Below are 15503 nucleotides of genomic sequence, written 5' to 3'. Positions count from 1 at the left end.
AGATAATTCCGTTTATGGTCCTGCAGGAGCACAACTAATTTCTCCAAACAAATCAGGCCCAAAGCGCATTACACCAGAAGATCTAGGCATTGCTAATGAAGGCAGATTGATAACGGCACACCTAACTAAGTTAGATAAGGCAGGAAATGTCCTTACATTCTGCTTTGAAGCTTCCCTCAGGCAAGAGAGTGAGAATTAAATAAATACATCTTTCCACTTCTGCCCTGCATAAGCTGAAAGTCGAGGAGAAATGGACTACTTACACTGAGGCAGCTTGGCGTTTTGATATCAATATAAATGTGTCATGTTGCAAAAATATACTCAGGGGGCATCACAGAATATGAATTTAGGGTAGTGGAATTACGCTCAGTACACACTGGAGGCCTCAACATTGTGCTGTAACTCTTAGAGTTTTGCTGCTGGTTGCTAAGTCCCAGGGTACGGCAGTGCGGCAATTCGCATGTACATATTCAGCCCACGTTCTGCACAGAGTCAGGCGCCTGCACAGTGAGCTAGAAGCAATTTTATGGCTGGAAAGTTTGTCCACAGATTGCACTATGTTGGTACCAGCTGGAAACCAACCGACAGTAACTGATGTCCTTGACTGCTCCATATCATTGGGGTCAGGGTCAAATGGAGGAGTGAGCCAGGGATACACAGAATTATGATCTGGAATGCACTGCCTGAAAGGGCGGTGGAAGCAGATTCAATAACAACTTTCAATAGGGAATTAGATATATACTTGAAGGGGAAGAATTTGTAGAGTTATGGGGAAAGGGGAAGGGCGTGGGACTAATTGGACAGCTCTTTCGAAGAACCGGCACAGGCAGGTCTGTGCTGTATTAGTATATGATTCCATGAAAGGAAAAGCCTCGACTCACCTGTACAGCTACCACAGAGAGCACTTCAACGGAGATCCTGTTAAACTCATCAAAACAACCCCAGGCACCAGTCTGAGCCAGGCCTTTATAGATATTGCCACAGGACTGTAGGAGAAAAACAAACAAAAGAATCAACATTATGAAGCAATACACTTTGGGAGGAAGAATGAGGAGAGGCAATATAAACTAAATGGTGTAATTTTAAAGGGGGTGCAGGAACAGAGAGACCTGGGGGGTGTATGTACACAAATCTTTGAAGGTGGCAGAACAAGTTGAGAAGGCTGTTAAAAAAGCATATAGGATCCTGGGTTTTAGTAATACAGGCATAGAGTGCAATAGCAAGGAAGTTATGCTCAACCTTTATAAAACACTGGTTAGGCTTCAGCTGGAGTATTGTGTTCAGTTCTGGGCACCACACGACAGGAAGAATGTCAAGGGCTTATAGAGGGTGCAGAAAAGATTTACTAGAATGGTACTAGTGATGAGGACTTCAATTATGTGGACAGACTGGAGAAACTGGGCTGTTCTCTTTAGAGCAGAGAAGGTGAAGAGGAGATCTGATCGAGGTGCTTAAAATCATGAACAGTTTTGATGGAGCAAATAAAGAGAAACTGTTTCCAGTGGCAAAAGGGTCAGTAACCAGAGGAAACATAGAAAACAGGAGCAGGAGTCGGCCATTCGGCCCTTCGAGCCTGCACCACCATTCAATATGGTCATGGCTGACCCTCCATTTCAGATTTAATGTGATTGGCAAAAAAACCAGAAGCGACACGAGGGAACTTTTTTTACGCAGCAGTGCTGTGATCTGGAAAGCACTGCCTGAAAGGATGGTGGAAGCAGATTCAATAGTAACCTTCAAACGGGAATTGGATAAATACTTGAAGGGAAAAAATGTTCAGGGCTATAGGGAAAGAACGGGGGAGTGGGACTCATTGGATAGCTCCATCAAAGAGCCGACACAGGAACGAAGGGCTGAATGGCCTCCTTCTGTGTTATATCATTCGATGATTCTATGATGAGGAAAATGTAATAAGATTTACTGTGAAGTAAAATAAAGGTATTGTCATGTCCAAAGGCTCCAGTAACTAAATTTACAATTTCCCTTTGATATTGTTTTCCAAATCAAATAAAAGGTTTACTCAAAGCAGGCACAATTTCATTGAAACAGTTTGACTGTGTGGTCGCACTTCGAAGACAGATGAATGAGTTTCAAGCTCCACCCCATTATTTCTGCACATCATCTAGGCCTGCACATCAGTGCAATATTGAGGGACTGCAGCATTGTCATAGGTGCTAACTTTTGGATGAGACATGAAACCAAGATCTCACCTGTCTGTTCAGATGGACATAAAAGATTCCATGTCTCTACTTGAAGAGGAGCAGGGAGTTCTCTCGGTATCCTGGCTAATATATATCCCTCAACAAACACCACCAAAGCATTTCTTGACATTTCTCTCATTGCTTTGACATATCACAAGAATGAAAGTCACAATATCTACGCAAGTTCTTCTTACTGAATCTCTTCTTTTCATGGAGCATTTTGTTTGCTTGTCTATTGCATGTACTAATTGTGAATGGAGAACATTTTGAGCCTTGGGATAATGTTCACTTAAAACTGATTTTCCCGTGGACCCTTGGCAGTCCAAAAAATATGTATCCACTGAAGTTGTAAAAGCGCTCATTTAACCCAATGCATTACCTGGTTTCTCCGACCAATAAACTTAGTTTAGTTAACCACAATTATGGTGTCAGTCATGGCTCAGTGGTAGCACACTTGCCTCTGCTTCAGAAGATTGTGGGCTCTAGCTCTACTCCATAGACTCAAAATCTAGGCTGACACCTCGGTGTAACACTGGAGGAGTGCTGCACTGTCAGAAGTGTCGTCTTTCGGCTGAGACGTTAAACTGAGGCCCCACCTGCCCTTTCAGGTGGACGTAAAAAATCCCATGGCACTATTTCGAAGAAGAGCAGTGATGTTCTCCCGGTGTTCTGACCAATATTAATCCCTCAACCAACATCACTAAAACAGATTATCTGGTCATTATCACATTGCTGTTTGTGGGAGCTTGCTGTGCACAAATTAGCTGCCGCATTTCCTACATTACAACGGTGACTACACTCCAAAAATACTTCAGTGGCTGTAAAGAGCTTTGGGATGTCCTGAGGTCGTGAAAGATGCCACATAAACGCAACTCTTTCTTTCACTCTCACTGCTATATATGGTTCTGCTCATAATTTCATAGTTTCACTACTTAACAGCTGGTGGCAGGAAGTGTTAGAATGCTGGAGGTTTAATTTCAGCTAATGTCCCCTCCCGCGCCGCCCCCCCCACCAGTAAATCTCAAGTTGCAACATAAATGATACCACCATGTTAACCCGGACAATAATTTGGGTTCAATTTAGAATAAGGAACAAAGTACATTAAAGAGGACACTAACAGCGAAGTGGACAGTTTTCAAGTAGCACAGATCCTTGAGTGGTCTTCAAAAACGCTTCTTCTTTACTCTTATATTGGCCAGGGGAAATGCTTATTTTACAACAATACAGGTTTTGTACTTTATTTTAATTTTTTAAACTGAAATCAAGATTTAAACAACAATACATTTGGAGCACTGTCACAATGGGTCAACACAATGACATAACACTGCTGCTAACTGTATCTTGAAATCCCCCTTAGTGTATAAACCGGAGCCTAGACATTACACTGTGTGACAATAACATACAAACATTTAATATGTTCACATAAAATTCTTTTGTATACCAATTTTGCAGAGAAATGAACCAGTTTAAAATAAATTGCCAAATGCCTGTTATAATAACAAGCACAGGAAGGTTATACAATACAAGTCCCCAAACTGTTATTAACCAGCTTACTTTCTAAGATCTGATGTATTGCAAGACTCGTATTGCCATGACAACAGTGCTCCTTTAATTCTGATTTAACAAGTTCATTATTCACAACAGTCTGTTCACTACACAGGACCTGACCTGACTGATAGATTTTGCCAAGTGACAGCACAGATATTATGAAAATGGCTACTGGGTTGTCAAAATAGATCTGAAGCTTTAAGTATATGATGTAAGGCATATAATTATATAGGACTGATGCAGTGAGACAGGAGGACCTGAATGGATAATCTGCATGGAAGTCAGTGCTTTTTGTTATATATTGATGCTTGGGTTCACCAGACACCAGGGGGCGCCACTGTCGGAGGTCATCGGGCTGTACGCACGCGTGTGCGGTCACTGGTATATAAGCACGGGTACCATGTCACGCGGGTTACTTTGGGCGAGAATAAAGTTGGATCAGCTTTACACCTGAGGCAGTTTACAGTAACAAGTCTTTTGAGTCATTACATTCATTACATTTCAACATAAGAACATAAGAACATACATAAGAACATACATAAGAACATACATAAGAACATACATCAGAACATAAGAATTAGGAACAAGAGTAGGCCATCTAGCTCCTCGGGCCTGCTCCGCCATTCAACAAGATCATGGCTGATCTGGCCGTGGACTCAGCTCCACTTACCCGCCCGCTCCCCGTAACCCTTAATTCCCTTATTGGTTAAAAATCTATCTATCTGTGATTTGAATACATTCAATGAGCTAGCCTCAACTGCTTCCTTGGGCAGAGAATTCCACAGATTCACAACCCTCTGGGAGAAGAAATTCCTTCTCAGCTCGGTTTTAAATTGGCTCCCCCGTATTTTGAGGCTGTGCTCCCTAGTTCTAGTCTCCCCGACCAGTGGAAACAACCTCTCTGCCTCTATCTTGTCTATCCCTTTCATTATTTTAAATGTTTCCATAAGATCACCCCTCATCCTTCTGAACTCCAACGAGTAAAGACCTAGTCTACTCAATCTAACATCATAAGGTAACACCCTCATCTCCGGAATCAGCCTAGTGAATCGTCTCTATACCCCCTCCAAAGCTAGTAAATCCTTCCTTAAGTAAGGTGACCAAAACTGCATGCAGTACTCCAGGTGCGGCCTCACCAATACCCTGTACAGTTGCAGCAGGACCTCCCTGCTTTTGTACTCCATCCCTCTCGCAATGAAAGCCAACATTCCATTTGCCCTCCTGATTACTTGCTGCACCTGCAAACTAACTTTTTGGGATTCATGCACAAGGACCCCCAGGTCCCTCTGCACCGCAGCATGTTGTAATTTCTCCTCATTCAAATAATATTCCCTTTTACTGTTTTTTTTTCGAAAGTGGATGACCTCACACTTTCCGACATTGTATTCTATCTGCCAAACCTTAGCCCATTCGCTTAACCTATCTAAATCTCTTTGCAGCCTCTCTGTGTCCTCTACACAACCCGCTTTCCCACTAATCTTTGTGTCATCTGCAAATTTTGTTACACTACACTCTGTCCCCTCTTCCAGGTCATCTATGTATATTGTAAACAGTTGTGGTCCCAGCACCGATCCCTGTGGCACACCACTAACCACCGATTTCCAACCTGAAAAGGACCCATTTATCCCGACTATCTGCTTTCTGTTAGCCAGCCAATTCTCGATCCATGCTAATACATTTCCTTTGACTCCGCTTACCTTTATCTTCTGCAGTAATCTTTTGTGTGGCACCTTATCGAATGCCTTTTGGAAATCTAAATACACCACATCCATCGGTACACCTCTATCCACCATGCTCATTATATCCTCAAAGAATTCCAGTGAATTAGTTAAACATGATTTCCCCTTCATGAATCCATGTTGCATCTGCTTGATTGCACTATTCCTATCTAGATGTCCCGCTATTTCTTCCTTAATGATAGCTTCAAGCATTTTACCAACTACAGATGTTAAACTAACCGGCCTATAGTTACCTGCCTTTTGTCTGCCCCCTTTTTTAAACAGAGGCGTTACATTAGCTGCTTTCCAATCCGCTGGTACCTCCCCAGAGTCCAGAGAATTTTGGTAGATTATAACAAATGCATCTGCTATAACTTCCGCCATCTCTTTTAATATCCTGGGATGCATTTCATCAGGACCAGGGCACTTGTCTACCTTGAGTCCCATTAGCCTGTCCAGCACTACCCCCCTAGTGATAGTGATTGTCTCAAGGTCCTCCCTTCCCACATTCCTGTGACCAGCAATTTTTGGCATGGTTTTTGTGTCTTCCACTGTGAAGACCGAAGCAAAATAATTGTTTTAGGTCTCAGCCATTTCCACATTTCCAATTATTAAATCCCCCTTCTCATCTTCTAAGGGACTAACATTTACTTTAGTCACTCTTTTCCGTTTTATATATCTGTAAAAGCTTTTACTATCTGTTTTTATGTTTTGCGCAAGTTTACTTTCGTAATCTATCTTTCCTTTCTTTATTGCTTTCTTAGTCATTCTTTGCTGTCGTTTAAAATTTTCCCAATCTTCTAGTTTCCCACTAACCTTGGCCATCTTATACGCATTGGTTTTTAATTTGATACTCTCCTTTATTTCCTTGGTTATCCACGGCTGGTTATCCCTTCTCTTACCGCCCTTCTTTTTCACTGGAATATATTTTTGTTGAGCACTATGAAAGAGCTCCTTAAAAGTCCTCCACTGTTCCTCAATTGTGCCACCATTTAGTCTGTGTTTCCAGTCTACTTTAGCCAACTCTGCCCCACCCCACTGTAGTCCCCTTTGTTTAAGCATAGTATGCTCGTTTGAGACACTACTTCCTCACCCTCAATCTGTATTACAAGTTCAAACATACTGTGATCACTCATTCCGAGAGGATCTTTTACTAGGAGATCGTTTATTATTCCTGTCTCATTACACAGGACCAGATCTAAGATCGCTTGCTCCCTTGTAGGTTCTGTAACATACTATTCTAAGAAACAATCCCGTATGCATTCTATGAATTCCTCCTCAAGGCTACCCTGTGCGACTTGATTTAACCAATTGATATGTAGGTTAAAATCCCCCATGATTACTGCCGTTCCTTTTTCACATGCCTCCATTATTCCCTTGATTATTGCCTGCCCCACCGTGAAGTTATTATTTGGGGGCCTATAAACTACGCCCACCAGTGACTTTTTCCCCTTACTATCTCTAATCTCCACCCACAATGATTCAACATTTTGTTCATTAGAGCCAATATCGTCTCTCACAACTGCCCTGATATCATCCTTTATTAACAGAGCTACTCCACCTCCTTTCCCTTCTTGTCTATCTTTCCGAATTGTCAGATACCCCTGTATGTTTAATTCCCAGTCTTGGCCACCCTGCAACCACGTTTCTGTAATGGCCACCAAATCATACCCATTTGTAATGATTTGTGCCGTCAACACATTTACTTTATTTTGAATGCTGTGCGCGTTTAGGTAGAGTGTTTTAATACTAGTTTTTAAACCATGATTTTTAGTTTTGACCCCTCCTGCAGCCCCTTAAAATTCATACATATTGTCCCTTCCTATCACCTTGTGGTTTACAATTACCCCAGTGCTACTCTGCTCTGTTGTCTCCTGCCTTTTGCATTCTTTCTTGGGATCCTGTTCATCTGAGCTCTCACCCACTCTAACTAGCTCAGCGCCCTCTCCTGGGTTCCGAATACTCCTTGCATTGAGGCACTGAGCTTTCATGCTTACCTTTTTATTACACTTTGATCCTTTAGAATTTTGCTGTACAGTGGCCCTTTTTGTTTTTTGCCTTGGATTTCTCTGCCCTCCACTTTTACTCATCTCCTTTCTGTCTTTTGCTTTTGTCTCCTTTTTGTTTCCCTCTGTCTCCCTGCATTGGTTCCCATCCCCCTGCCGTATCAGTTTAACTCCTCCCCAACAGCACTAGCAAACACTCCCCCTAGGACATTGGTTCCGGTCCTGCCCAGGTGCAGACCGTCCGGTTTGTACTGGTCCCACCTCCCCCAGAACAGGTTCCAATGCCCCAGGAATTTGAATCCCTCCCTGCTGCACCACTGCTCAAGCCACGTATTCATCTGAGTTATCCTGCGATTCCTACTCTGTCTAGCACGTGGCACTGGTAGCAATCCCGAGATTACTACTTTTGAGGTCCTACGTTTTAATTTAGCTCCTAGCTCCTTAAATTCGTCTCGTAGGACCTCATCCCTTTTTTTACCTATATCGTTGGTAGCAATGTGCACCACGGCAACTGGCTGTTCACCCTCCCTTTTCAGAATGTCCTGCACCCGCTCTGAGACATCCTTGACCCTTGCCCCAGGGAGGCAACATACCATCCTGGAGTCTCGGTTACGGCCGCAGAAAAGCCTATCTATTCCCCTTACAATTGAATCCCCTATCACTATCGCTCTCCCACTCTTTTTCCTGCCCTCCTGTGCAGCAGAGCCAGCCACGTTGCCATGAACTTGGCTGCTGCTGCCCTCCCCTGATGAGTCATCCCCCTCAACAGTACTCAAAACGGTGTATCTGTTTTGCAGGGGGGATGGCCGCAGGGGACCCCTGCACTACCTTCCTTGCACTGCTCTTCCTGCTGGTCTTCCATTCCCTATCTGGCTGTGGACCCTTCGCCTGTGGTAAGACCAACTCGTTACACGTGCTACTCATGTCATTTTCAGCATCGTGGATGCTCCAGAGTAAATCCACCCTCAGCTCCAATTCTGCAACGCGGACCATCAGGAGCTGGAGGCGGATACACTTCCCGCACACGTAGTTGTCAGGGACACCGGAAGTGTCCCTGAGTTCCCACATGGTACAGGAGGAGCATATCGCGTGACCGAGCTCTCCTGCCATGACTTAACCCTCAGATACACTTAAATTGGCAACAACAATGCTAGAGTTTACTCGCTGTTATTGAAGAGAAAAAAGAAAAACTACTCACCAATCACCAGCCAATCACTTACCCCCTTGGCTGTGACGTCACCTTTCAGTTTCTTTCTACTTCTTTTTTGCCTTCCCCCTGTAGCTGTACAAGCCTCTCGCCGAACTCGCGCTGCTCCTGGTCTTGCTGGCCTTTTGTAGGCCTCTCCGATCCCCGGAACTCCCACCTCTCGCCGAACTCGCGCTGCTCCTGGTCTCACTGGCCTTTTGTAGGCCTCTCCGATCCCCGGAACTCCCGCCTCTCGCCAAACTCGCGCTGCTCCTGGTCTCGCTGGCTTTTTGTAGGCCTCTCCGATCCCCGGAACTCCCGCCTCTCGCCAAACTCGCACTGCTCCTGGTCTCGCTGGCCTTTTGTAGGCCTCTCCGATCCCCGGAACTCCCGCCTCTCGCCAAACTCGCGCTGCTCCTGGTCTCGCTGGCCTTTGGTGCCGAGGTAACTTCAGAACCTTCGCATGTACAATGGGCACTATTGGAATTCTGGAGAGATTCGCGGATGGTGAGGATTGGGTGGATTTTATCGACCGCCTGGATCAGTATTTTGTGGCCAACAAAATAGAGGGAGAGGCTGGCGCAGTTCGGTGCAGGATGGTTTTCCTCACCATTTATGGTCCAAAAATTTATGGCCTCATGAAGAATCTTCTCTTGCCTTTACATCCAACGGACAAAGAATATGGGGATTTGTGTGCTTTGGTGCATGACCATCTTAAGCTAAAAGAGGGGATCATCATCTCACGCTATCGCTTCTACACACATGTTCGTGCTGAGGGCCAGGTTGTGTCGAGATTCGTCGCCAACCTGCGATGTCTTGCTGAGCCGTATAAGATCGGGAATATGTTGGAAGACATGCTGCGAGATTTCTTCGTGATAGGCATGAGCCATGATGTGATTCTCCGGAAGTTATTGGCCGAAGAGAAGCTGGATTTGAGCAAGGCCATCGCGACTGCACAGGCATGCATGACGACTGATGATAATTTGAGGCAGATATCATCGAAGAGTCGGAGCTCCACGGCAAGTATTGTAAACAAGATTGTGTCGTTGTTTGGCAGAGCTGCTTATGGCAGGGCCTACTCGACTGTTTATGTGAAACCTATAGCTGCTCAAAGTCCGCCAACTGGTACGAATTCGATTTCACCCTGTTGGCGTTGTGGAGGCAATCATCGGCCTCATCAGTGTTGGTTTAAACAGTACTCCTGTAATGGCTGTTCGAAAGTGGGGCATCTTCAGAGAATGTGCCCACAACTGAGCAAGTGTGCTGCCGCTCATCACATTGCTGATGATGACCAGTCCAGTGCTGGCCCAGATACACAACCCATGGAGGAAGTGTATGGTCTGTATTCATTCGTGGGAAGGAGCCAGCCGATAATCGTTAATGTGAAGCTGAATGGCGCACCTGTAGCAATGGAGCTGGACACAGGTGCGAGTCAGTCGATAATGAGCCAAAGGACATTCAACAAGCTATGGGACACTGAGGCTGTGAAGCCTAAGCTGAGTCCAGTCAATGCCAAGTTGCGTACTTACACTAAGGAACTTATACAGGTGATTGGCAGTGCAGTAGTCAAGGTGTCATATAATGATGTGGTTCATGATCTACCGTTATGGATTGTCCCAGGTAATGGTGCAAGGTGGTTCGGCAGAAATTGGCTCGAGAAAATCAAGTGGAATTGGAATGATATCAAAGCGTTGATGACACTTCGTGTGCTCAAATGTTGAAGAAGTTTCCTTCTTTGTTTGAACCGGGCAATGGTAAATTTTACTGGAGCCAAGGTGCAGATTCACCTGGATTCTGATGCAAGGCCTGTGTATCACAAAGCTCAATCTATTCCCTACATGATGAGGGAGAAGGTTGAAATTGAGCTTGACAGCCTCCAACATGAAGGGGTCATATCACCGATCGAGTTTAACGAGTGGGCCAGTCCTATTGTTCCTGTGTTGAAGAGTGATGGCACTGTCAGGATTTGTGGAGACTACAAGGTTATGATTAACCGATTTTCTAAACAGGATCAGTACCCGTTACCAAAGGCTGATGACCTGTTCGCCATGCTAGCTGGTGGAAAGTCATTCACTAAACTGGATCTGACGTCGGCCTATATGACCCAGGAGCTTCGAAGAAACTTACCTACATCAACACCATAAAGGACTGTTTGTCTACAACAGGTGTCCTTTTGGAATTCATTCGGCTGCAGCAATATTTCAGAGGAATATGGAGAGTCTACTGAAGTCCGTTCCTCGAACTGTCGTGTTTCAAGATGACATTCTGGTCACAGATCGCGACACTACTGAACATCTGAACAATCTTGAAGAACTCCTACATCGTCTGGACAAAGTGGGACTCAGGCTGAAACGTTCAAAGTGTGTCTTCATGGCACCTGAAGTTGAATTCCTGGGGAGGAAGATTGCTGCTGATGGCATCAGTCCTACTGATTCGAAAACCAAGACCATCAAAATTGCACCCAGGCCTCAGAATGTGAAGGAGCTTCGTTCATTCCTTGGGCTACTCAACTACTTTGGTGATCTCTTACCCAGATTGAGCACTTTGTTAGAGCCACTGCACATGCTACTCAGAAAAGGCAACAACTGGGTCTGGGGTGTATCTCAAGATAGAGCCTTTGAGAAAGCCAAGAATCTGCTCTGTTCAAACAAGTTGCTTGTTCATTATGATCCATGTAAGTGTCTTGTATTGGCCTGTGATGCTTCATCATATGGGGTTGGCTGTGTACTCCAACATGCAAATGAGTCGGGTAAGCTGCAATATGCATATGCTTCGAGAATTTTGTCAAAGGCGGAAAGAGCTTACATCATGATAGAAAAAGAAGTTTTGGCCTGTGTGTATAGGGTCAAAAAGATGCATCAGTACCTGTTTGGTCTTCGTTTTGAACTCGAAATGGATCACAAGCCACTCACTTCATTGTTTTTGGAAAACAAAAGTATTAATACCAATGCATCGTCCCGTATCCAGAGGTGGGCATTGACATTGTCTTCCGATGATTATGTTATTCGTCATAGACCGGGCACTGAGTCATCTGCTGTTGCCCACACCTGAGGTGGTGACGCCTCAACCTGCAGACCTACTGTTAGTAATGGATGCTTTTGAGAGTGAAGGAACTCTTGTCACTGCTCAACAAGTTAGGATCTGGACCAGCCATGACCCTATTTTATCGGTTGTGAAACGTTGTGTCCTCAGTGGTGATTGGTCTACAATACCTGTGGAAATGTGTGATGAGACCAAACCTTACAACCGTCGCAAAGGTGAACTGTCCGTTCAGTCAGATTGTCTACTGTGGGGTAATCATGTTGTTATGCCTAAGAAAGGTAGAGAAAAATTTGTACGTGAACTACATAGTACTCATCCTGGTATTGTCATGATGAAAGCCATTGCTAGGGCTCATGTATGGTAGCTTGCATACAGCGAAGTAAAGTACCAGCGGAATCTCCGCTGAGTCTTTGGTCGTGGCCGTCTAAACCATGGTCGAGGATCCACATCGGTTTTTGCGGGCTCTTTCCTGGGAAAGATGTTTTTTGTTGTGGTGGATGCATATTCAAAGTGTATTATTATATCATCCACTACGTCTACAGCTACTATTGAGAGTCTTCATATCATGTTTGCTACTCATGGTTTGCCTGACATTGTTGTGAGCGACAACGGATCTTGCTTCACAAGTCTGGAGTTTCAAGGGTTCATGAAATTCAATGGTATTGAACATGTGAGGTCAGCCCCATTCAAACCTGCTTCTAATGGTCAAGCAGTGCGTGCTGTTCAAACGATTAAGCAGAGTATGAAACACGTAACTCAGGGTTCACTGCAGACTCGCTTGTCCTGTATACTGCTCAGTTACAGGACCAGACCTCATACGCTTACTGGGGTCTCCCCTGCTGAACTACTGATGGAGAAATCTCAAGACCAAGCTCTCTCTTGTTCATCCCAATTTGAATGATCGTTTTGAAAACAGACGTCATAGTCAGCAAGGGTACCATGATCGTGCTGCTGTGTCACATGACATCTCTGTCAACGATCCGGTTTATGTACTGAACTAGGGTCAAGGTCCAAAGTGGATCGCCAAGGAGGGTAACAGAGTGTTTACTGTCGTGCTCAAGAATGGGCAAACATGCAGGGAACATGTTGATCAGATAAAACTGTGGCACATGGATGAACTGGAACCGCTTGAGAAAGACGCAGTCAGTGACCAACCAATGTGCATTCATCAGAGGACTTTGCTGTCTTTATTGAAACTGGTCCTCCAGTCCCTGATGTGGTCATTACCACTCCCATCAGATTGGTTACTCAGCCTTCAGTCACAACTGACTCAGAAGGCTCACCCAGAACTGGAGTTGAACTGAGCAGAAAGTCCCACAACGTCTTAATTTGTAAAAAGACTGATATTAAGATCTTGAAAAGGGATGTTGTTATGTATTGATGCTTGGGGTCACCTGACACCAGGGGGCACCACTGTCGGAGGTCATCGGGCTGTACGCGCGCATGCGCGGTCACTGGTATATAAGCATGGGTACCATGTCATGCGGGTTACATTGGGCACGAATAAAGTTGGATCAGGTTTACAGCTGTGGCAGTTTACAGTAACAAGTCTTTTGAGTCATTACATTCATTACACTTTCACTCTTCAATGAATCACTTGAGCGTCAAATGTTTTTGCTTAACTACGAGTTAATTACTTGACTGGCATTTAACTGTACGACCTCGAGACTCCATCAAGTTGCGTGATTCACTCAAAATTATATTTTACAGACGCACTTCAAATAGGCTGAAGCATTCCAGCATAAGACACCTGCCTTAATGTCATTTAACAAAAGAAGAATAGATTTCGAAGCAACTTGATTTGAGGGGGATATATCTTCTCCACTAGGCCATTATCAAGATATATTATACCTAGCAAGAACGTATCATAGTTGGAATTATGCAACAGTTTTAGCCAGCTCAGACTGAGAAGGGTTTAAATTGATTGGGGTACTCGGTTAGGAATTGTCGCAGCAACATCAGCAATTTGCAGTCTGAAATGTTTAATGGTTTTAGGACTATTTGCAAGACCACAAACTTGGCTCAATTTTGATCAAGAGCAATACACATGGCATGTAAAATGTCCCTCTCAGTATCCTGCAATAGTGTGGCTGGCAACTGCAACGATGCCCAGAGCCACAGAAACATAGAAAATAGGTGCAGGAGTAGGCTATTCGGCCCTTCGAGCCTGCACCACCATTCAATATGATCATGGCTGAGCATGCACTTCAGTACCCCATTTCTGCTTTCTCTCCATACCCCTTGATCCCTTTAGCCATAAGGACCACATCTAACTCCCTTTTGAATATATCTAATGAACTGGCATCAACAACTCTCTGTGGCAGAGAATTCCACAGTTTCACAATTCTCTGAGTGAAGAAGTTTCTCCTCATCTCAGTCCTAAATGGCTTACCCCTTATCCTTAGACTGTGACCCCTGGTTCTGGACTTCCCCAACATCGGGAACATTCTTCCTGCATCTAACCTGTCCAATCCCATCAGAATATTTAAAGGTCTCGTTGCACCTCCCCGTTTCCTAATCTGTCATAATTCAGATAATATTCCGCCTTCCTGTTTTTGCCACCAAAGTGGATAACCTCACATTTATCTACATTATACTGCATCTGCCATGCATTTGCCCACTCACCTAACCTGTCCAAGTCACTCTGCAGCCTCTTAGCATCATCCTCACAGCTCACACTGCCAACCAGCTTAGTGTCATCTGCAAACTTGGAGATATTACATTCAATTCCTTCGTCTAAATCATTAATGTATATTGTAAATAGCTGGGGTCCCAGCACTGAAACTTGCGGTACCCCACTAGTCACTGCCTGCCATTCTGAAAAGGACCCATTTATTCCTACTCTTTGCTTCCTGTCTGCCAACCAGTTCTCTATCCACGTCAATACATTACCCCCAATATCATGTGCTTTAATTTTACACGCTAATCTCTTCTGTGGGACCTTGTCAAAAGCCTTTTGAAAGTCCAAATACACCACATTCACTGGTTCTCCCTTGTCCAATCTATTAGTTACATCCTCAAAAAATTCTAAAAGATTTGTCAAGCATGATTTCCCTTTCATAAATCCATGCTGATGTGGACCGATACTGTCACTGCTTTCCAAATTGCTGCTATTGATTCCAACATTTTCCCCACTACCGATGTCAGGCTAACCAGTCTATAATTCCCTATTTTCTCTCTCCCTCCTTTTTTAAAAAGTGGGATTATATTAGCTACCCTCCAGTCCACAGGAACTGATCCAGAGTCTATAGAATGTTGCATCCACTATTTGTAGGGCCACTTCCTTAAGTACTCTGGGATGCAGACTAACAAGACCCTGGGGATCTATTGGCCCGCAATCCCTTCAGTTTCCCTAACACAATTTCCTGACTAATAAGGATTTCCTTCAGTTCCTCCTTCTCGCGAGACCCTCAGTCCCCTAGGATTTCTTGAAGGTTATTTGTGTCTTCCTTAGTGAAGACAGAACCAAAGTATTTGTTCAATTGGTCTGCCATTTCTTTGTTCCCCATTATAAATTCACCTGATTCTGACTGCAAGGGGTGTACATTTGTCATCACTAAACTTTTTCTCTTCACATATCTATAGAAGCTTTTGCAGTCAGTTTTTATGTTCCCGGCAAGCTTCCTCTCATACTCTATTTTCCCCCTCCTAATTAAACCCCTAGTCCTCCTCTGCTGAATTCTAAATTTCTCCTAGTCCTCAGGTTTGCTGCCTTTTCTGGCCAATTTATATGCCTCTTCCTTGGATTTAACACTAACCCTAATGTCCTTTGTTAGCCACTGTTGAGTCCCTGTTTTATTTT

General features: G+C 44.3%; 1 protein-coding gene across 1 annotated transcript in view; it reads right to left on the bottom strand.

Annotated features, from left to right (window-relative positions):
• Window positions 1-15503, bottom strand: part of LOC139226208 (dynein axonemal heavy chain 9-like) — a 373005-nt gene that overhangs the window by 197805 nt on the left and 159697 nt on the right. Inside the window, exon 28 of the mRNA XM_070856837.1 lies at window positions 882-986. Coding sequence (XP_070712938.1) covers window positions 882-986 — 105 coding nt within the window. The remainder of the gene's footprint in view (window positions 1-881; window positions 987-15503) is intronic.

The sequence above is a fragment of the Pristiophorus japonicus genome, chromosome 16 (genome assembly GCF_044704955.1).
Source record: "Pristiophorus japonicus isolate sPriJap1 chromosome 16, sPriJap1.hap1, whole genome shotgun sequence".
Taxonomy (NCBI): domain Eukaryota; kingdom Metazoa; phylum Chordata; class Chondrichthyes; family Pristiophoridae; genus Pristiophorus; species Pristiophorus japonicus.
This window is presented reverse-complemented; position numbering and strand designations above follow the sequence as displayed.